The sequence below is a fragment of the Dendrobates tinctorius genome, unplaced genomic scaffold, assembly GCF_039654945.1.
Source record: "Dendrobates tinctorius isolate UK_male_01 unplaced genomic scaffold, ASM3965494v1 ptg000007l, whole genome shotgun sequence".
NCBI classification, from domain to species: domain Eukaryota; kingdom Metazoa; phylum Chordata; class Amphibia; order Anura; family Dendrobatidae; genus Dendrobates; species Dendrobates tinctorius.
In genome coordinates, this window is record NW_027361675.1 from 22,925,013 (window position 1) to 22,947,957 (window position 22,945).

General features: G+C 40.5%; 1 protein-coding gene across 4 annotated transcripts in view; it reads left to right on the top strand.

The window, feature by feature from the left end:
* Nucleotides 1–22,945, top strand: part of STPG1 (sperm tail PG-rich repeat containing 1) — a 179,954-nt gene that overhangs the window by 132,771 nt on the left and 24,238 nt on the right. For all 4 annotated transcript variants that reach the window (XM_073572565.1, XM_073572583.1, XM_073572573.1 and 1 more), the window contains exon 7: nt 3,271–3,461. In XM_073572565.1, coding sequence (XP_073428666.1) covers nt 3,271–3,461 — 191 coding nt within the window. The remainder of the gene's footprint in view (nt 1–3,270; nt 3,462–22,945) is intronic.

Genomic DNA, 22,945 nt, shown 5'->3' on the forward strand with positions numbered 1-22,945 from the left:
GGTACACAGGGGCTCTCCAAACTCGACATGGTGTCCGCTAACGATTGGAGCTAATTTTCCATTCAAAAAGTCAAATGGCGCTCCTTTCCTTTCGAGCCCTACCTTGCGCCCAAACAGTGGTTCTCCCCCACATATTGGGTTTCAGCGTACTCAGGACAAATTGAACAACAACTTTTGGGGTCTACTTTCTCCTTTTATCCTTGGGAAAATATAAAAATTGTTGCTAAAAGATCATTTTTGTGACTAAAAAGTTAAATGTTCATTTTTTCCTTCCATGTTGCTTCTGCTGCTGTGAAACACCTGAAGGGTTAATAAACTTCTTGAATGTGGTTTTGATCAGCTTGAGAGGTGCAGTTTTTAGATTGGTGTCACTTTTGGGTATTTTTAGCCATATAGACCCCTCAAACTGACATCAAATTTGAGGTGGTCCCTAAAAAAATGGTTTTGTAAATTTTGTTGTAAAAATGAGAAATCACTGGTCAACTTTTAACCTTTATAAGTTCCTAACAACAAAAAAAAAAAAAATTGTTTCCAAAATTGTGCTGATGTAAAGTAGACATGTGGAAAATGTTATTTATTAATTCTTTTGTGTCACAAATCTCTGGTTTAACAGAATAAAAATTAAATTTTGAAAATTGTAAAATTTTTGCCAAATTTCCAATTTTTTCACAAATAAACACAAACATTATCGACCTAAATTTACCACTAACATGAAGCACAATATGTCACGAAAAAACTCTCTCAGAATCGCTAGGATCCATTGAAACGTTCCTGAGTTATTACCTCATAAAGGGACACTGGTCAGAATTGCAAAAAATGGCCAGGTCATTAAGGTCAAAATATGCTGGGTCATGAAGGGGTTAAAGAGTCAATATTCAATTTTAGGATTGCTGCTTCCAATAGGCTGTACTAGAGTTCTTATATTCTTCATGTCTGAAATGTCTACTTGCTTTCCATGTAGTATGTCTATTGGGTATACGGAAAGCCCTTTTTCCTTCAAAATTGTGCAAGATTCTCTACAATATCTACAATAGTCCTTCCACACTCCATGGGTTCTGTTGGATCTTCGCAATGATCTCCTGATTTTGATTCGGGCTTCCACTAAGCCTTTTTCTGTCACCGGTAAAGAGTCGTACACATTTGGTCTTCTGGTTCTGAACCATGGCTTAGTGTGGCTACAGTTCAGTCCTACAGTGGGTATAAAAAGTTGAAACACCTATGTTAAAAGGCCAGGTTTTTCTCATGTTCAAAAATCATACCAGGAAGAATAATTTCATAATTTTTCCATGTTTATAATCACCCATAAGCTGTTCAATTAAAGAACAAACTGAATTCTTTTCTGGTGGAAAAATAAAAATAAAGAACTAAATAATGAAGTTGCATAAATATATACACCCTTAACCTAATGCTTTGTTGAAGTACCCTTTGAATTTCTGATAGTTTCCTATTCAAAAAAACTAAATGCTATCAACATGGTGTGACGCTAGTCACTACTTATGGACACATATGTCCAAGGTCAAAAGCCAGGAGGGTATGGAAAAAAACAGATGGGTGAGGCAAAGGCATAGTCAGGTCACAGTCCAGTGTCAAAGTTTCAAGAAGGTAGCAAATCAAGACAAAGGGGCTAGACATACAGATGGTGAAAGGCAAATCCAAGATCGGTCAGCAAAGATCAAAATACTAGAACTCAGCACAGAGCAAGCAAGCATAAGAGAGCACAGCTACAACTGGCAGAGATAAGAGGCAGACAACCATCTAAATAACCTGGGAATCATTCCAAACAGGAGACATGTGTAGAAAACCCACAGCAGGGCCACCACCCCTCCACAGAGATATAGATTTCAGTCTAAAGAGAGGATTTACATAGGTTCCCATACAGATGAAGACTTTAGTCTAAGTGAGGATTGGCATTAGATTAGGGTCCTGGAAAATGATAAATGCCTTTACGTGGCTTCCAGGTACACATAAATTGGCCATTTTATGCGCTAAGCTTTCTCAGTTTTTCATATTTCTAATGCAGTAATGCAAATCATTTTTCATATTTCATGCTTGCATGCTATGGCTCTACAGAGTGCTTCCTTTTTTGTTTATGAATAGAAAACCCAGCACACACCGGCCCTGACTGCGCAACTGGATTGTCACTCACCATAATGACAGCCTGCACGCAAAAGCCTCAAATTGGATGGCTGAGCTGTCTATCATGATGCTGACCGGAGGCATCATGACACATGGCTCATCTAATTTTTCAAGTGTGTCCAGTATTAGGTAATGTTGCTGTTGATCCAAATTTAAGCCACTTCTTGATGACCTTTTTCAGTGTCCCATGGTATGCCTAATGCCTTGGAAATCTTTTGTTCCCTTCTCCTGACTGATAACTTTGAACAATGAGATCCCTTTTCTATGTTGTAAGCTGCTTACGGGCCATGACTTTTGCTGAATATTGCAACTATGAAAATGTCAGGAAAATCCTACTAGAACACCTAACGCTTTTATTGGGTTAATCAGAATCACTTTAAAGGACAGCAGCAGACAACTGACCATTATTTAAAATGAGTTTAATACAGTATGTGATTGCCTAATTCCGAACTCCACCACATCCTCAAATATCAAACTTATGCAACCACGTTAGTTTAGTTTTGTTATTTCTTATTTTCCCCTTCAAAATTATTTTGGTTTCTCAATGGATTTGGACTGATTGTAGGAGACAGTAAGTAGGTGACAGTAAAGGTGTAAAAAAAAATCAGAAATGATTCTTCTTGGCATGTTTTATTTTTATATGACACTGGCATTTTATCGGGGGTGTAGTCTTTTTATACCCACTGTGTATATACACGTATTATGCGTCTGAACAATGTACCAAATGAATACATGAGTTCCACTATTGCTATATGCGTGAAAAATGTAAGATACTTACATTTTTAGATTAAAAAGTGTAAAGCCCATCCAATCATGACAAGGTGCACCTCTGATGGGTTTTAGTACATACTAGAATTCAAGAGTTTTTGTAAAGCTTGTGACATATCTTCTTTCTGCCTTGGGATTAGTTAGATACACCCTTTGATCTGTGTATGATTTATGATCACATTCATATCATCATGCATTTTTGTTTACCTTGCTGAGGTGTGTCCGTGGCTTGGTCTGCAAAAGTAATTAAAACATGAAACAGATGCGTGAAGAAAAAATTAATATATGCACTTCACATATGCTATCTTTTTTATTTGTATTATAGTGCAACCATATATTTTTGCTTTTTTTTTTTTTTTTTTTTAGAAAGAAACATTACCTCTGTCTCTCAGCTCCTGCAGTTTCAGTGCCCAAGACACCCATTGTCCCTGGCCCAGGTCATTATGATATTGTGGATTATGAAGGACCACCCAAACATTACATTTCAAGCGCTGCCTTTGTGTCAAACACAAGTCGATGGGCAGGAGATGTCTCTGCTGCAGATGTTCCTGGACCTGGTCAGTATCAATTATAATATTTGTATAGATTGCAGTTTAAAGGCACTATCCCATCAACAATATTTATCAACTATGAACAGAAAAGTTGATAAATCCATACTGTGGTGGATCAGCTGTTGTGGCCCCCACCAATGACGAGAACTGTATTCCCCATGTGAATGGAGTGGTAATCTGCATGGTTGACCACAACCCCATTCCCACTCATTCTGTGGCATACATACACACTGCCATGCCCAGAGATCCACATAAGCAATTGGAGTGGCAGAAATGTCTATGCACAGTATACTACTCCATTCATGCTAGATTTGGGGGCACAAATTAGGGTAGGAACCCCAATCATACTTTCATCACCTATCTTATGGTTGAGTGATAGATGTTGTCTCTTTAAGCCCTTACCGACTTACAGTAGGACATACTGGTTTGTCTAATATCAGATCCCTGTCTTTAATGGGGACTCAGGAGCTGAGCCTGTATCTTTCCAGGGAGAAAATGGCTGTGCTATTCAGCCATCATCTGCCTACTGCAGTTATCCTGTCGAATGCAAATGTCAATCTCTAAAAGTGGCACTTACAATTTGTGCCATGGGGCTGCCGTTCTAAGTGCCCATCGGCCCCAACTGCAACACAATCCCAGGGTACTGTTGAGTTGCAATGACAGTTATGGGTCTCCTGAAGACCCCTGTATCCTGCCATGATGGTTCTCCTATGAAGACCAGTCGATGACTGGAGTTCATAAGTGACCTCTATTTTTAGTATATACCTTAGTATTGAAGCGATCAGTCAATTGCAAGTTTAGCCCCTCAAAGGGGACTAACAAATACAGTAAAAATATGCAAAAAATGTTTTTAAAAATACGAAATAATACAATGGCTTGCGAAAGTATTCAACACCCCCCCCCACACCATCACCACCCATCCCCCTTGGCGTTTTACCCATTTTGTTACATTACAACCTGTGTTTAAATGTTTTTGTAATCTGATTTGTGTGTGATGCATCAGCACTAATTAGTTGAAGTTAGTGAAATGAGAAAAATATAGACATATGTTACATTTATGGGATCAAATAATTAAAACTCGGCATGTGCATATGTATTCACTCCTTTTGCTACAAAGCCCCTAAAAATTTCTGGTGCAAGCCCTTGTATGGCTATGTCGGCTTAGGAGGTGGAAATGGGCCCCTTTACTATTGCACAGGTTGCACCAATGATATGTCGGCCTGTTAGACAGTCTCTCTATGTGGATAACAAATATCTTAGAACCAACATTTTAGCTAAAGGCATAAAAGCAGCTAGGGCCCGGGATAGACCAGATGGTGATCTGGGGTCCTTCTTGTATCTTTAGGGTAACATATATTCTGGGCCATAGGAATGTATTAAGGCTTAATCACCAGTCTCAGTTTCTCCAACGGTGGTAACAGCGATCTATTGGTAAGTGGCCATTGACTCTCTGTTACCAGTGGTATGTATACTCTGATCAGGGTATTGTATCTTCTTCAGCCCTTTCTGCACATAGAATCAGTGACATCTTGGATTTTCCGAGCAACCTTATGATTGCAGAAGTGGATTTTCCATTCTAAACCCTCAATTTAAGCGCCATCAATGGGAATGTAAATTAAGTAGCTTACGACATGATTCCAGTAATGCCTTATTGCCGCAGGCATTCTGCCATTTACCAACCTCTTTTTTTTTTTTGCTTGCACCACTATTTGCAGTGTCTTGCGTGTGTCCAAATAATAGCATCTCCCTTTTGTCACAGTCTCTGAACTCTGTATTAATGGTACTTTACATTTTACAGGGATCCTTTCGTTAGATTCATGCTGCCCGATTGCAGGTATGATTTACATAAAGAGAAAATATACTTTGGGAAGCTGCCTGCCCTGCTCTAGTTGATTGACAGATCTCTCTGTATGCACACCCATGGACCTGGTAATCAACTGGCATGGCAGGGGATGGAGAGAATCCATCCGGGACACCATTGGACTAGTCAGATCTCCGTCTGTCACTTCAAACTGAATTCAATGCAGCAATTCAGAATCAGGCTCTGATTCATGGTGCTTGTGGTAGGGCAGCATGAATGGCAGGTTTCCTTATGATTTTTGATCTGTTACACAGATTCAATTATTTTACCAATGGGGGATGGCCCAGGTCGTCAGGACCCCACTGATTGCTCAAAACACTATTTTGAAGCACCCACATCTGCACATAGCAACACTGAGCTCATGAATGAGTGCAAGCACAAAGCTTTGCCAGAACCCATGGGACTTTTTCTTGAGCCTGCACGATGCCCACTGTGCTCTCGCTGCTTCTCGTAAAAAGTGAGCAACTTAGAGCTGGTTTTTGAATAATCGATCAGCAGTCTGTATAACATAAAACTCCTTTAAATAATTTTTAATGAGTTACCCATTGCACAGAATCTTTCAGCGGATTTTTGCTACCCCATCTGAGAGCAGGGGCAGAGACCCTGATTTCAGCAATGTATCACATACCGGGCTACTTAGTGTAGTTTTTATTAAATCATTGTTTTATCACCAGGAGATTATCACTAAAGGACTAGTAAACCTGCTGCCATGTAGCACAACCACAGATTGGCAGCTTTCTGCCTACGCACAGTGCATACAGGCACCTGTCAATCCATTGTGTGGACAGGGTTATATAGGGCTCAGCATTCAGAGAACTGGTTGATCTACTGCAGATTAAAAAGTCTATAATCAAAATTTCCACATGCAGTAAATTAAGTGATACATCACTGGAATCGGGGTCTCTGCTTCTCCCTGGTGGGGTAGTAAAATCCTGCTGACAGATTCCCTTTAAAAGAGCATTGATGGTAAAATAGCTAAGCATTGAAAGCCAAATTTAGCAAACATTTACTAATGTGGTCCGAAAGGTAAAGATTCTAAATATAACTTTTAGCTTGTCACTCATGACAGGTCTAGTCATGTGTAAGGACATGACACACATGTATTCTCACCTGCTCTTGTAATTCTTTCATTGCTGAACCAATTATCACTTTTCTTTAACATCCGCATAGGTTTCATGTGGATTTCCAGGTACCGCTGCTATAGAGGCTCAAATGCACTTTTATTGTTGTTGTTAGATCTTCTTTTACTTCTTGGTATAACCTGATCATTGTAATTATTTTTTTATAGTTCAATTATCTGTTTATGCAAGTTTAAAGAAGGGAGTCCAAATGAGTTGTGCAGCAGTGTAAAGCATGGACGTGTGACAGAATTGCAATCTCAGCCTTAAAGGCCCCGTTACATTTAGCGATGCACCAGCGATCCCAACTACGATACGACCCGGTCAGGATCGCTGGTGCATCGCTAAATGGTCGCTAGTGAGCTGCCACACAGGCAGATCTCACTAGTGATGCAGCAGCGGTCAGCAGTCGTACTTACCTTTCAGACGCCAGCAGGAAGCCAACGACGAGAAATGGACCAGGCCGATCTGACGCGATCAGCGATAACCAGCGGGGGAGCCGGTCGGAGGTAAGTATCACATGTAGCGATATCGCTGCTGCGTCACAAAATCGGTGACGCTTTAGTGATATTGCTAGCGATATCGCCATGTGTAAAGGGCCCTTAAGACCAGAAGTGAATTTTACAGTAGATAAGCTAAGCTGCAATAACTGAATAAAGCCCTGTTCTAATTGAACATAGATAAGGCTAGGTTCACACATATACCCGTCTCTGAGCGCTACGTTTGGGATTCTGTTGTAATCCGACAAACCCTGACAGAGGCCCATTATTATGAGGCCGATGAAGTCATTTAGGACACTGCCTGGCCTCTGTCACTGTAAATGTGTGAGTTACAGAGATGACCAATTCGATCTGAGAATCAACTTTGAGTCAAATTTGCAGATTCCAGCTTATATAAACATCTTGTGATTATGCGTGGATTGGCCCTTCTCCACTTTCCCCCCAAAAAGCCAGTGCCATTTCACACATTCCTAAATGGTCAGAGCGGGGTAATGTTGACAGGTACAGTCGGGCTGGCTTCCCCATAATGCCCTTCAGCTATCAGGTCACATTGTCTAGCACCGTCAATCAGGGGAAATTCTCGCAGCCGGTCACTCAAGCAGCACCATTTTATGCTTTTACAGGGTAGCTCATTCCACATAAAGACAGAAAAGACCAATATTGGATTAAGTTGTACTACTGCACTAGACAAGCACATTGGAAATGGGAGTAATAGTCAGTCTATGTATAACAATCCAAATATTCAGTTGTGATAGGGAGGTGCTGTAGCTGCATAGTCAGTGTGATTGTGAATTAATCAATCCGTGATATACTACAGTAACAGCACAGCGGATGAATAACAACATTTACTTAATCCTCAAACACTGCAATTGCAAACCAGAAGGGCAGTTTTACATCCTATGTCCTAATTTTGCTAGTAAAGACGAATCCTGAAACCTAGGCTTGTGTGTCACATGCAGGGAAGACTTTCTTTTTTTCTTAATACAAGTCACAAATGTCCAGAATCCATTAGAGGGTATGGACATCATAGAGCGGAACCCTATGAACTATGTAACTGCTCTTTTATTTTTTAAATCCACTCCCATCAAAGTTTTCATAATTAATGTCAACCTGAAGTTCTTTTAAGTGCACATTCCACAATGGTGGATCTTGTCACTGCCTAGAGGCCTGAATGTGTGAAGATGTCAGTGTTAGATAATGCTTTCCAGAATGCGTGGCTTATTCTTGGAAGGAATGCTGTTTGAGCACATAATGTTCATACTTAAGAGAATTTAACCGTTTCAGCGGTGAATGTTTGCTTTTTCATTAGTTTCAAAGAAAATGAGAAATTTGGGTATATTTAGTATATAAACTTTCCTACAAGCTTCATTGGAAATAGTAATGTTGTATGTGTCATTTTGTATTTTTCTCATCAGCGTTGGCCCATTGAGCAGTGTCACCTTCTTACCTGCAGATGTCACTATTGCTGTTTTTTTTTTTTTTTTTATCACCGGCTCTTGTATAATAAAGAATTTTTTTCTTAATTAAAAAAAAGACACATTTTGGGACGCCCTGATGCGCATTTAGTATTTTCGGTGTGAATCTTTTTTTCTGACTTGTTTGTAAACATGATTGTGACTCAGAAATGTGTCAAGGTTCACAAACCACAGATGAAAGCTAATGTGGCTTTCTTTTCTAACATATTTTTGGCAGCTTCTTGCTTGCACAGGCGCCATACATTATTAAGGTCTCACTTGCGCTGTAATTATGCAGCGTGTGGATGGACACGGTGCCATGGCACGGAACGTCTCTGCTGGTCTGCGTTGCATATGATGCCTTGTGGGAAAGCCTCCGTGGTTTTTTACTTGTTCTGATCCCACATCACCTTGTATAAGTGGCACATTGGAGAGATTTACTTTGCGAAATGATCCAGTTTCGCTGAATAACTTGTGAATCTTCCTCAGACCAGATTTATTATGTGTTGTAGGGCAGGTGCAGATGGCCGTAGATTCTCACATCCGAGAGAATCGGGATGATCGTGCAAGTGACACTCTGATCTGAGTTTGATCAGAGTGTGAGCACAGTGTGATCTGATTCTCTCAGGTGGAAAAAAAAAAATTCTCCATCTTCTCCAGTGCGTCAGTGCATTGAAACTGAGGTGCACTCAGATGTCATCAGAGTGGAGTCCAGTGTTTTCCACTCACTTGCTGACTTGTATAGCCGAGTGCAAACTGAATGTCAAACTCGTGCATGCAGCCATTTTTCCCTCGTACAGACAGAGGAATATATCAGACAAGCGCACGGCCTCATACATTATCACTGGTCCGAGTGCGATCCGATGTTTTTTTGAGTCGCACTCAGACCAAAAATACAGTCGTCTGCACAAGCCCTTAAATATTTTTTGATACTTGCTAGATTGCTTTGAAAACTGTCTAAAAAAAAATAGTTACAACTAAAAGAAGTCTTAAAATGCATCAAATTTATTACAAGGTTTTTGGGAGACTTTAAAAGGGTTATGTCCTTTTCATACAATGTTCTGGATTTAGTGAGTCTCCACCGCAGCGCTTAGTGTCTGGTATTGGCTGTGGCAATGACATCACTTTGATGGCGGGGCAGGCATCTGTGAGCTCAGCGGCTCTGCCGAGGGCGTTCCATCTATACAGGCAGAACTGCCGACTCTGTCACTTCCCGATTTTGCCTTTTGTTTGCTTTGTACATCATCCAAGCCTGTCAGAGATCACATTATGTACGAGCATACGTGTCTATTGTGCAACCATATTTTACTCCCAGATAGGAATGTATGTTATCCGGGCTGGATTCACCTTTTAATGTGTCTTTCATCAACTGTCCAAACTATCAAATAGATGTATTCTTTTTTATGAAGCATAATTCTATGGTCGAATTTATCGTTTTATTTTTTGGGCTTTGGTCTTTGTGATTTATCCAATTGATTTATACATTTATTTTCAAGGATCAGAGATTTTGTTGCTGTTGTGAACATATCACGTGCAAATCTCTGTTCACTGTGAAAAACTGGCCCAGGAGCTTCTTTTTATAGGAAAGGATAGCACTTGGAATGTTTGAGCATGGCCTAATACATAGAAATATGTTTTGTTGAGGGTAAATCATTGCACTGCAACAGTCCATGATGAGCATATTTAAAGGGAACCTGTCTTCAGATTTTCCCAATCTCAACTACGGCCACCACCTTTTAATGCCTCTTTTACAGTATTCTAGTGAGCTGCATATAAGTCGCCAACCCCCTATGCATAACACAAAAAATACCTTTTATAATGCCCCATACATCGTGGTCCAGTCCAATAGGTGTTGACGGTCTTGCTTCGGTGCCTCCTCTCGTCACAATCGCCATCCTCCTGCTTGCTTCATGTAGATGACTCATCCTACGTCATGAATGCAATATCCCCCCAATCAAACTCCTGGGCAGACGTACTTTGCTCTGGTGAGGTCAGAACAAAGTACTATAATGCGCATGCGCCGGCTTTATTTCCGGGTCATCAGCGCTCCTCGGCCTCTCCTAGCGCATGCGCATTACAGTACTTTGTTCTGACCTCAGCAGGGCAGAGAAGTGCGCCTGTACAGGAGTGTGATTGGGACACTGCGTGGATGATGTAGGACACGTCACCCACATGAAGAAGCAGTAGGACAGCGTTGGTGACGGGAGAGGAGGTGCCGAAGCAAGAACAGTGACGTCTGTAGGATCGGACCGCACTCTACAGGGGGTTATAAAATATATTTATTGTACTATGCAGAGCGGATTGAGGACTTATATACAGCGTATCAGGATACTGTGAAAGGGGCATTAAAGGTGGTGTTCATAGTTTATATTGGGTTCCCTTTTTTGGGGTTAATAAAGTAATCGGGAGAAATGCAATCTATGTATATCCTGATAATCCATGTGCATTTCACAGCTGATAAAACAAGGTGTTACTCTGTGACCCACTTAAAGACAGTGGCAGATTGCAAGGTTTGCATATTCAATTAATTAGGATGCCTTTCTGTATATTCATGTTGTTGGGAAGAAAGACAACTCCTTTGGCAAAATAACATGCACGCCCAATGCTCAGCGCCTTTGCTTCCTGTTATGCTAACAACTACAAAGAAACATTTTACCGAAGCAGAACATGAGAGAATGCCATACACAAAAGGAAGTTGCACATTTGTTTGCCAGGTTATTCCTTTGTATGAGTACCGGTATATTGCAGTTGGATAAGTTTGCTAATGCCGCACTAGAGGCAGACATGTCTTGCCGCACAGGTCACATGATGTTGATGCAGCTAGACTAGCAGTGGAGACTTGCGATGCTTTGTGAGGGGAGGAATGAAGAGGCCAGATCTGGAATATGACAGTTGTGCCACATGAAATGATAAGGGTTCTCCATCACTTGTTTATATTATTTTTAGGCTTGAATGGTTTTAAAATAAAAAATGGAGACTAATCCACACGGCAGGACCTCCGCAGATCTGGAGATGTCTGCCTCATTTGGAGATTACCGGGACCACTGCAGCCAATCACACGTCAGGTGACTAGGAGAACGTGGCCTCAGAGAAACATCCATTGACTCATTTTATTTGATTGGCTACAACAGTCCTTGGAGCTTCTTCCGAATGAAACAGACATCACTTCTGGAGCTGGTGAAGAAGACCTCCAGAGTGGCCCGCACTGGATTTGTGGGGGGGGCTGAAAGGTGTCTGCGCCTATATTATATTTAAACATTTCATGCCTAGAGAAAAATGTATTTGTCAAGCAGTCCTTTTAATGGCTGTATTTGGGCTTGATGTTCTAGCAATGCAATATGCGAAAGAAGTGTCCTGAAGTGATGGCCATGTACAACCCCGATCCCGAAAAAGTCTGGATGCTGTGTAAAGAAAAAGAGAACTAACGAAAAGAAGAATTCAATGATATTGCAAGCTCTTATAGCCATATTTTATTCATGATAGAACACATATTAGAAGTTGAACTTTAGACATTTTGATATTTCTTTTGAAAAAATGACTCATTTAGAAATTGGTGGCAGAAACACATCTCAGCAAATTTGGGATAGGACCATATCCACCATTGTGTGGCATCCCCTCTTCTTTTTACAATGTTCTGTTTATGTCCAGGAAGCGCGGAAAGCCATTGCTGGAGTTTTGGGAGAAGACTGTTCTCCCCTTCTTGTCTAATGTAGGTTTCTAGTTGCTTCCCAGTAATGGGTCTTCTATGTCTGAGTTTTAATGACTTAATTCGTCAAATGTTTAGGTAAAAGGCCTCGACTGCAGGAGGCCAGTTCATCACCTGATCTCTTCTGCAAAGCCAAGCTGTTATGATGGACGTAGTATGTGGTTTATCATTGTCTTGCCGAAATATTTAAGGCCTTCAGAAAGTTGCACTTTTTTTTTTAAACAAAATTTGGATTTTGTTTGTGATCATGGGTTGAGTGAGGGCTTATTTTTTGCACGCCAAGCTGATGTTTTAATGATACCTTTTTGGTGCAGATACGATCTTTTGATTGCTTATTATTGCATTTTAGTGCAATGTCGCGGTGACCAAAAAAGCGTAATTCTGGCGTTTACATTTTTTTTTTCGCTATGGTCACTACCAGCGTCGGACTGGAACACCTTGGGCCCACCAGAGAAAATCATTCTTGGGGCCCACTATGTAGCTGCATAGAGTTAAATACCAGACCACCAATTATGCGGTAAAACACGCTAATATCCGGGTATAATATAAGGTTGTACATGTCTTAATTATGTAGCAGGAGTTGGGGTAGCCCCCTCATAGAATATAAAGCAGCCCCCTCACATAGTATAATGCAGCCATCTCATAGAATATAATGCAGCCATCTCATAGAATATAATACTGCCCCCCTCATAGGGTATAATACTGCCCCCCTCATAGGGAATAATGCACCCCCTCATAGGGTATAATGCACCCCCTCATAGGGTATAATGCACCCCCCTCATAGGGTATAATGCACCCCCCTCATAGGGTATAATACTGCCCCCCTCATAGGGTATAATACTGCCCCCCTCATAGGGTATAATGCACCCCCTCATAGGGAATAATGCACCCCCTCATAGGGTATAATGCTGCCCCCTCATAGGGTATAATACTGCCCCCCTCATAGGGAATAATGCACCCCCTCATAGGGTATAATGCTATATAGATATAGAGTTAGATAGATATATATAGAAAGATAGATGTAGAAATAGATAGATATAGAGATAGATAGTAGATAATGGATAGATATAGATAGAAAGAGTCATAGAGATAGATAGAGATAGATAGAGATAGATACAAAGATAGATATAGAAAGAAATATAGATAGATAGATCGATAGGTAGATAGATATAGAGATAGATAGAAAATAGATAATAGATAGATAGATATAGAGATAGATAGCTATAGATAGAAAGATATAGAGATAGATAGATATATAGATAGAGATAGATAATAGATATAGATAATAGAGATATACAGATATAATAATAATAATAATAATAATTATAATAATAATATAGACATATATAGATAGATATAGAGATAAATATATATAGATAGATGGCTATAAATAAAAATAGATATAGAGATATATATATAGAGATAGATAGATATAGAGATAATAGATATAGAGATAATAGATATAGAGATAGATATAGAGACAGATAGATATAGAAAGATAGATATAGAGATAGATATAGAGATAATAGCTAGATATAGAGATATGTATAGAGATAGATAGATATAGAGATAGATATAGAGAGAGATATAGAGATATATAGAGATAGCTAGATAGATAGATGGATAGATAGATATAGATAATAGAGATAATAGATATATATAATAGATAGATATACAGATAGATATAGAGATAGATGGATAGATCAATAGATAGATAGATAAAGAGAGAGAGATAGAGATAGATAGATAATGAGATATAGAGATAGATATAGAGATATAGTGTTAGATAGAAAGATAGATCTAGAGATATATAGATATAGAGATAGATAGATATGATATAGAGATAGATATGATATAGAGATAACAGATAGATATAGAGATAGATAGATAGATAGATATAGAGATAGATAGATATAGAGATAATAGATAGATATAGAGATAGATATAGAGATAATAGATAGATATAGAGATATAGAGATAATATATGGATAGCTATAGAGAGAGATATAGAGATAGATATAGAGAGAAACAGATATAGATATAGAGACAGATATAGAGATAGATAGGTAGATAGATATAGAGATAATAGATATATATATAGATAGATATAGATATAAAGATAGAGAGAGCGGTAGATAGAGAGAGAGATAGATATAGAGAGAGATAGATACAGAGATCGATAAATAGATAGAGAGATAGATATAGATATAGATAATAGATAGAGATAGATAGATAAAGATAGATAATAAATATAGAGATAACAGATAGATATAGAGATAGAGTAAGATAGAAAGATATAGAGATAGGTAGATATAGATAATAGAGATAGCTAGATAGATAGACATAATAGATAGATATAGATAGATATAGAGATAGATAGAAAGATAGATATAGAGATAGATGTAGAGATAGAAAGATAGATATAGAGATAGAGCGATAGATAGATAGAGATAGATATAGATAATAGATAGATATAGAGATAGAGATAGAAAGATAGATAGATATACAGAGAGATAGATATAGAGATAGATAGATATAGAGAGAGATATAGAGAGAAATAGATATAGATATAGAGATAATAGATATATATAGAGATAGATATAGATATAGGGAGAGATGGATACAGAGAAAAGATATAGAGATAAATAGAGAAAGATAGATAGATATATAGATATAGAGATAGAAAGATAGATATAGAGATAGAGCGATAGATAGATATACAGAGAGATAGATATAGAGATAGATAGAGATATATAGATAGCTATAGAGATATAGAGATAGATATAGAGAGAAATAGATATAGAGATAGATAGAGATAGATATATAGATATAGATATAAAGATAGATATAGAGATAGATATAGAGATAGAGCGATAGATAGCGAGAGATATAGATATAGAGATAGATAGATACAGAGAAAAGATATAGAGATAGATAACGGATAGATAAATAGATAGGTATAGAGATAGATAGATATAGATATTAGATAGAGATATATATAGATAGATATAGATGGTAGCTAGATAGATAATATAGAGATAATAGATATAGAGATAGATAGAGTAAGATAGATAGATATAGAGATAGACATAATAGATAGATATAGAGATATATATAGAAAGATATAGAGATAGATAGATAGATATAGAGATAGAAAGATAGATATAAAGATAGAGATAGATATAGAAATAGATAGATTAGATATAGATAATAGATAGAGATAGATAGATATAGATAATAGATAGAGATAGAAAGATAGATAGAGAGAGAGATAGAGAGAGAGAGATAGATAGAGACAGATAGAGAGAGTGAGAGAGATATAAAAAAAAAACAAAAAAACACAATACTCACCTCTCCTCCTCGCTCCCACGCTGATCCCGGCTTCAGTGTCAGGAGCTGCCCCCTCTGCCAGACACACAGCGGGTGCGCGATGTAGTGACGTCATCGCCCACTGGCTGTGAGTCAGGAGCAGAGGGGACTGAGGGTGGCGCCGGCCCTGATGCAGAGCAGCTTACTGGGCTGGGGGCGGGGCCTCTGGGGGTGGAGACCTGAAATGATATTCACTGCTTCGCAGTGAATATTCATTTCTCTTTAGCAGCGGGGACAGGGGCTCCTGCCTCCTGACACCCGCTGCTGCTCCGCTGGCAGGGGCCCCCATAGCAGCTGCATGGTGTGCGACACACCACTGGCTGGGGGCCCCTGGAGCAGCGGGGGCCCTAGGCAACTGCTGGCCCTGTATGCCAGCAGATGCCAGGGCCCACCAGATGCCAGGGCCCACCGGAGAATCCTCCGGTGGGCCAGTCCGACGCTGGTCACTACGCCATTTTGCGATCAGGTTAATCCTTTTTTTATTGATCAGGTGATTCTGAATGCGGCGACACCTAATATGTGTATGTTTCATTTTTTTATTTTATTTTGAATGGGGCGAACGGGGGTGATTTGAAATTGTATATTTTTTTTATATCTTTAAAAACATTTAGTTTTTACTTTTGCAAGCTTCCCTGGGAGACTAGAAGCTGCCATAACCCGATCGACAATGCAACATACAGGTGATGATCAGATCACCTCTTTGTAGCAGAATACCTCACTTGCTATGAACGCCGATCACCGGGTGGTGCTCATAGCAATCCAGCAGTGACAACCATAGAGGTCTCCAGGAGACCTCTGGTTGTCATGCCAACCTATCGGTGACCCGCGATCACATGACAGGGGCTCACCGATGGGCAGATTTCCAGCCTGATGGCTGGAAGTGCCCGTTAAATGCCACTATCAGAGCTTGACAGCGGCATTTAATGGGTTAATAGCCGCTCATGGATCGTGACTGTTTCGGGCACATGTCATCAGTTTTGAACAGCTGACATGTGCCGGAAAAGATATGGGCTCACCACCGGAGCCCACATCAAAGGGAGGGAGTCTGACATCAGCATAAATGTATGCCCGATGTCAGAAAGGGTTTAATAGTTTAACATTTTCAGAAACTTGAAAGGGTTAGAAGAAGCTCTAAATAATCTAATATATACTTCCCTTGTAATGTCTTCACATCCTGTTCCATCCAGATATGTGTGGATCCCAGAATTCAAAGCACAGCGGAAGATCACCGACCGCCATATTGGGACACACAAGTGATGGGTGTCTCAATATGGAAATAGCTGGTGGTATCAGCCTCTTGCACGGTACCACCAGCGGATCACCGTCGCACCACACACACACACACACACACACACACACACACTGTATATGCTGTGCACATGCACTGTATATGCTGTACGCACCACACACACACTCTGTATATGCCGTATGCACCACACACACTGTATACGCCGTACGCAGCCTCTTGCTTGATACCACCAGCAGAACACTACTGCGAACTTGCCGCCGCCGAGATCAGCCGAATGATTCACTGACTGCCGCCATCTTTGTACAGGAGGAGTGCATGCGCAGTTTTCATGATGTTGGCGGTCTGATTTACTGCACCTGCACGAATTCCGCGCACGCGCAGTGAATCATTCAACTGATCCTAGCGGCAGATGCGCGATGTGTCTACAGGCAGAGGAAGCCGGTCACATTAAAGGGGTTTTCCCACGAACGAAAATTCATTTTAAAAATTGTCTGTATCTGACCTTGTACGGAGAATACCACATCTCCTGGGCAGGGGAGAAAGCAAAAGACAATACTGGCATTACAGCAGGGGATCACAAAGGATTCATTTTGTGAGGTAAAATATTTCACTGACTGTTTTTAAACAATATTTTACCTCACAAAATGTATCCTCTGCGATCTCCTGCTGTAATGTCAGTATTTGTCTTTTGCTTCCTCCCCTGCCCTGGAGCTGTGGTATGTTCTGTACAAGGTCAGACACAGGGGTGAGAGAGACAGAGCACAGGGGGAGACAGCTCAAGCGGGACAGCACATGAGGGGAGAACACAGAAGACAAGGGAGATAGCACATGGGGTAGACAGGTCAAAGAAGAGAGCACAGACGGGAGAAGTTAGCACATGGAGAAAGAGAGAGTGGATAGTTGGGTGAGCACATGGGGAGGAAGAGATTCTCAATGCTGAAAAGCCTGCCGCCATCGTGACATAACCGCCCTCCTGATGCGATAGCATCAGGCCTCCATCTAGTGAACATATAAACATCACCTTTCACCAGAAATGCATTTGGTCATTCTTCTGAGTCTTTTTAGGCACTTTTTCAGGTTGATTCCAGATGCTTACCTGCCTGAAAAAGATGTGTGCACAAACACTAATGGGGCTCATGCTAGCTGGCTGGAAACACAGAAAATCTAGTGTTTTCATTGTGTTTCTCACTAGCTGAGCTGGTGGTATGATTAGTGGATCCATTTTCATTAACCAGTTTACATTTTCAACATTTCATGGATGCCATAATTTAAAAGCGTGCCTTTTTGTTCAAAACCTTCAGAGAATTACATACCTTTTTAGTACAAAGTATTGAAAAAATCACTGCGAGTATTTTGTCTTCAAAGTAACTACCTTAAATATGATAGGTAAAGGGTTGGTATACAGTTGTGGCCAAAAGTATTGACACCCCTGCAATTCTGTCAGATAATACTCAGTTTCTTCCTGAAAATAATTGCAAACACAAATTCTTTGGTATTATTATCTTCATTTAATTTGTCTTAAATGAAAAAACACAAAAGAGAATGAAGCAAAAAGCAAAACATTGATCATTTCACACAAAACTCCAAAAATGGGCCAGACAAAAGTATTGGCACCCTCAGCCTAATACTTGGTTGCACAACCTTTAGCCAAAATAACTGCGACCAACCGCTTCCGGTAACCATCAATGAGTTTCTTACAATGCTCTGCTGGAATTTTAGACCATTCTTCTTTGGGAAACTGCTCCAGGTCCCTGATATTTGAAGGGTGCCTTCTCCAAACTGCCATTTTTAGATCTCTCCACAGGTGTTCTATGGGATTCAGGTCTGGACTCATTGCTGGCCACCTTAGAAGTCTCAAGTGCTTTCTCTCAAACCATTTTCTAGTGCTTTTTGAAGTGTGTTTGGGGTCATTGTCCTGCTGGAAGACCCATGACCTCTGAGGGAGACCCAGCTTTCTCACACTGGGCCCTATATTATGCTACAAAATTTGTTGGTAGTCTTCAGACTTCATAATGCCATGCACACGGTCAAGCAGTCCAGTGCCAGAGGCAGCAAAGCAACCCCAAAACATCAGGGAACCTCCGCCATGTTTGACTGTAGGGACCGTGTTCTTTTCTTTGAATGCCTATTTTTTTCTTCTGTAAACTCTATGTTGATGCCTTTGCCCAAAAAGCTCTACTTTTGTCTCATCTGACCAGAGAACATTCTTCCAAAATGTTTTAGGCTTTTTCAGGTAAGTTTTGGCAAACTCCAGCCTGGCTTTTTTTATGTCTCGGGGTAAGAAGTGGGGTCTTCCTGGGTCTCCTACCATACAGTCCCTTTTCATTCAGACGCCGACAAATAGTACGGGTTGACACTGTTGTACCCTCGGACTGCACGGCAGCTTGAACTTGTTTGGATGTTAGTCGAGGTTCTTTATCCAACATCCGCACAATCTTGCGTTGAAATCTCTTGTCAATTTTTATTTTCCGTCCACATCTAGGGAGGTTAGCCACAGTGCCATGGGCTTTAAACTTCTTGATGACACTGCGCACAGTAGACACAGGAACATTCTGGTCTTTGGAGATGGACTTGTAGCCTTTAGATTGCTCATGCTTCCTCACAATTTAGTTTCTCAAGTCCTCAGACAGTTCTTTGGTCTTCTTTCTATTCTCCATGCTCAATGTGGTACACACAAGGACACAGGACAGAGGTTGAGTCAACTTTAATCAAATTAAATGAAGGTAATAATACCAAAGAATTTGTGTTTGCAATCATTTTCAGGAAGAAACTGAGTATTATCTGACAGAATTGCAGGGTTGTCAATACTTTTGGCCACAACTGTATAATGTGTTGATTTTCTTTTGTTGTTTTGCTTTATCCCCTTCCTAACCTTCAAAACAATTCAGCAAAATTGGAAGGGTGGTATGTGTAACCCCTTCACGACATCCGTCGTACATGTACAGCACTGCGGGAGGTGCGTTCCCTCAAACCGCCATACATGTATGGCGTGACGATTGCGTGGGTTCACTCCAAGTGCTGGCGTGATCAACAGCATGTGCCAGCACTATATGAGAGCTGACACCCTGCAGCAACGCCCACGATTGGTGCTAGCCCCAATCGCGGGTGTTTAATTCCTCTGATGCCACTGTCAATAGTGATGGCAACATCAATTGATGTAAGAAAGTTAAAAAAAAAGTTGTTAAAAAGTGTAAAAATATTTTTTTTTAAATCCCCAAATAAAGAACAAAAAAAAGAAAAAATATTAAGCCACTACTGTAAATATATACCGTATTTTTCAGATTATAAGGTGCGCCGGTTTATAAGACGCACCCCAAATTTTGAGGAGAAAAATAGGGAAACATTTTATTTTAATAAAATGGTGGTGCTTCTTTTAATCCATGCATCCTATTGCTTACCGGGGATGGAGGCTGCGGTGAAGCGGCGTCTCAGGGTCGCTGCTGGAGGAGGCAGGAGTGGGGTGATGCTGCAGGCCACAGGCTGGGATGAGGGGGAGTTGCGATGTGCAGCGCACCACTGCGGGGGTCTCTGGTGCTGCTGGGTGTATCTCCGGTGCTGCAGGCGCCAGGTGGTGCTACGGGGGTGTCTGGCTTCAGGGGTGTCCGGCGGTGCTGCTGTGGGGGCTCTGCCAACATTTTGTGAAAGGCCAGAGCCCCCGCATTTCCATGGTTTCCTGTGCAGTGTACTCCAGGAAAATGGCCGGCGGGGGCGGTGCATGCGCAGATGGAGATCTCGGCACCAAGATCTCGGAAGACATTACTGAACTTGAAAGGGTTCAAAGGCGGACTACTAAAATGATAAATGGAGTTGGTTCACTACAATACCCAGAAAGGTTATCAAAATTAGGTCTATTTACTCTAGAAAAGAGAAGACTTAGGGGAGACCTAATATATATGTACAAGTATATAAGAGGGCAATACAGAGATCTCTCCAATGAACTGTTTGTACCAAGGACTGTGACAAGAACAAGGGGGCATTCTCTTCGTTTGGAGGAAAGACAATTTCTGCACCAGCAGAGAAGAGGGTTCTTCATGGTAAGAGCAGTGAGGCTCTGGAATTCTCTTCCTGAGGAAGTGGTCATGGCCAACTCACTGAATGAATTTAAGAAAGGAATGGATGCTTTTCTTGTGAGTAACACTATAGAAGGTTACGAATAACAATATTATAGGTAGATGGTTGACCCAGCTTAGGGGAAGGAATTTTTTTCAAAATGGAGAAAATTGGCTTCGACTCTATGGGTTTTTTGCCTTCCCCAGGATCAACAATGCAGAACAGCTGCACTAAAAATGGGCTGAACTAGATGGACATAAGGTCTTCCTTCAGCCTTCAAAACTATGTATGTATGTTACTATGTATGGTGCCGAGATCTCCATCTGCGCATGCGCCGCCTACGACGGCCATTTTCCCGGAGTCCACCGCACGGGTAATCATGGAACTGTGGGGGCTCTGGCCTTTCACAAAATGTCAGCATTGCCCCCGCAGTATCAGAGAACTGCAGCAACACCGCTGGACACCCCCGCAGCACCGCCGGACACCCCCTCTTCCCAGCCTGTGGCCTGCAGCAACGGTACCGGTAAGGTATATACACATTATAAGATACACCCACGTTTTCCCCCCAGATCTGGGGGAAAAAAGTGCGCCTTATAATCCGAAAAATAAGGAATTTTATATAAAAACAAAAATAAACAAATAAAGTATATATATTTGGTATTGCTACGTCCGAACGACCTGTCCTATAAAACTGTCCCACTAGCTAACCCCTTCAGTGAACACCGTTAAGAAAAAAAACCTTGGCTATAAACTATACTTTTTATCATATCGCTGATCAACGCCATGAAAAAAACACAAAAAAAGCAATTTCTGAATTGCTGATTTTTGTTAATTCTGCCTCCTAAAATCCCCACATGTCTAATGTATGTCTGCAGAAATATAGAAAAATTATAGCTCTCAAAATATGGACATTCAAAACCTTTGTTTTGCAAAAAAAAGTGGTTTTTAGTGTGTGACAGCAGCCAAACATAAAATAAATGCTATAAATCTCTTATCGCTGTAATTGCACCAACTTGAAGAATCAAGTTGTCTAATCACTTATATACCTAACGAGGAACGGCATAAAAAATAAATAGAACAAATTCTTCACTTGCTGTGGATTTGTTCTTTCTGCCTCTCAAAAATCACATTAAGGCTCGGCTTACATTTAAGTTGTGTTCTACGCTGAGCGCTTACATCGGGATTTCCTTGTAAATATCTGAAATACGTGAATCAGATGGAACCCCTAGCAGAAGATGGAGTTACTGAGGATGCCATCTGGCCTATAATCCTTCTGTGTCCGCCTTTTTAAGTATGCATAAAAGCATGGTTAGCCACAGTTTTGTGCCAGATACTAGACAGAGTCCAAATTAACTCTGCTGTTTCATTATAGTGAGTGGACCCATTCAGAGATTTAGTTTGCAGAATAAATATGATCCAAAATGTTATGTAAAATGTTCCCAATAAAAGCTTCAACTCAGTTCACAAAAAAAGCAAGTCCCCACTCCATCATCTGTCAGTTGTAAAAAATATATATAACAGTAAACAGCAAGTGCTAGTAAAAAGATAACAAAAACAGGGTATTTAGTTGATACGTTTTTTGCAAAAAAATGCATACAAAGCAACTCCACCAACGTCACGGTATACCCATCTCGGAGCTGTCCTATCTAATGTATTTAAAACCTGATCATGTGAACAGTACCTATATGAGCAGGATTCAGAAAGGCGCTGCCCGATGTGGACACGCTTTGCAAGATGGCTTTTTATGTGCATGTCTCACAAGAGAGGGGCGGGAATATCCCAAAACTTGCATAAGCAAGAAACTAATAGACTAAAAATTCATGAGACATGCACAAAAGTGAACAAGTTGGTAGGACAGTGTTCACACCACCCAAAGACTGAAACACAGAAAAAACACAGTACTACAAACGTGCAAAAATACTCTGTTGTAAAAAATTTATACAACAGTAAACAGCAAGTGCTAGCAAAAAGATGATAACAAAAACACCTAAAAATGTAAACTAAGCCACCCACCAACGCCACGGTATACCCATCTCGGAGCAGTCCTATGTAATGTATTTAAAACCTGATCATGTGAACAGTACCTATATGAGCAGGATTCAGAAAGGCGCTGCCCGATGTGGACATGCTGTGCAAGACGACTTTTTATGTGGATATCTCACATCTATTAGTTTCTTGCTTAT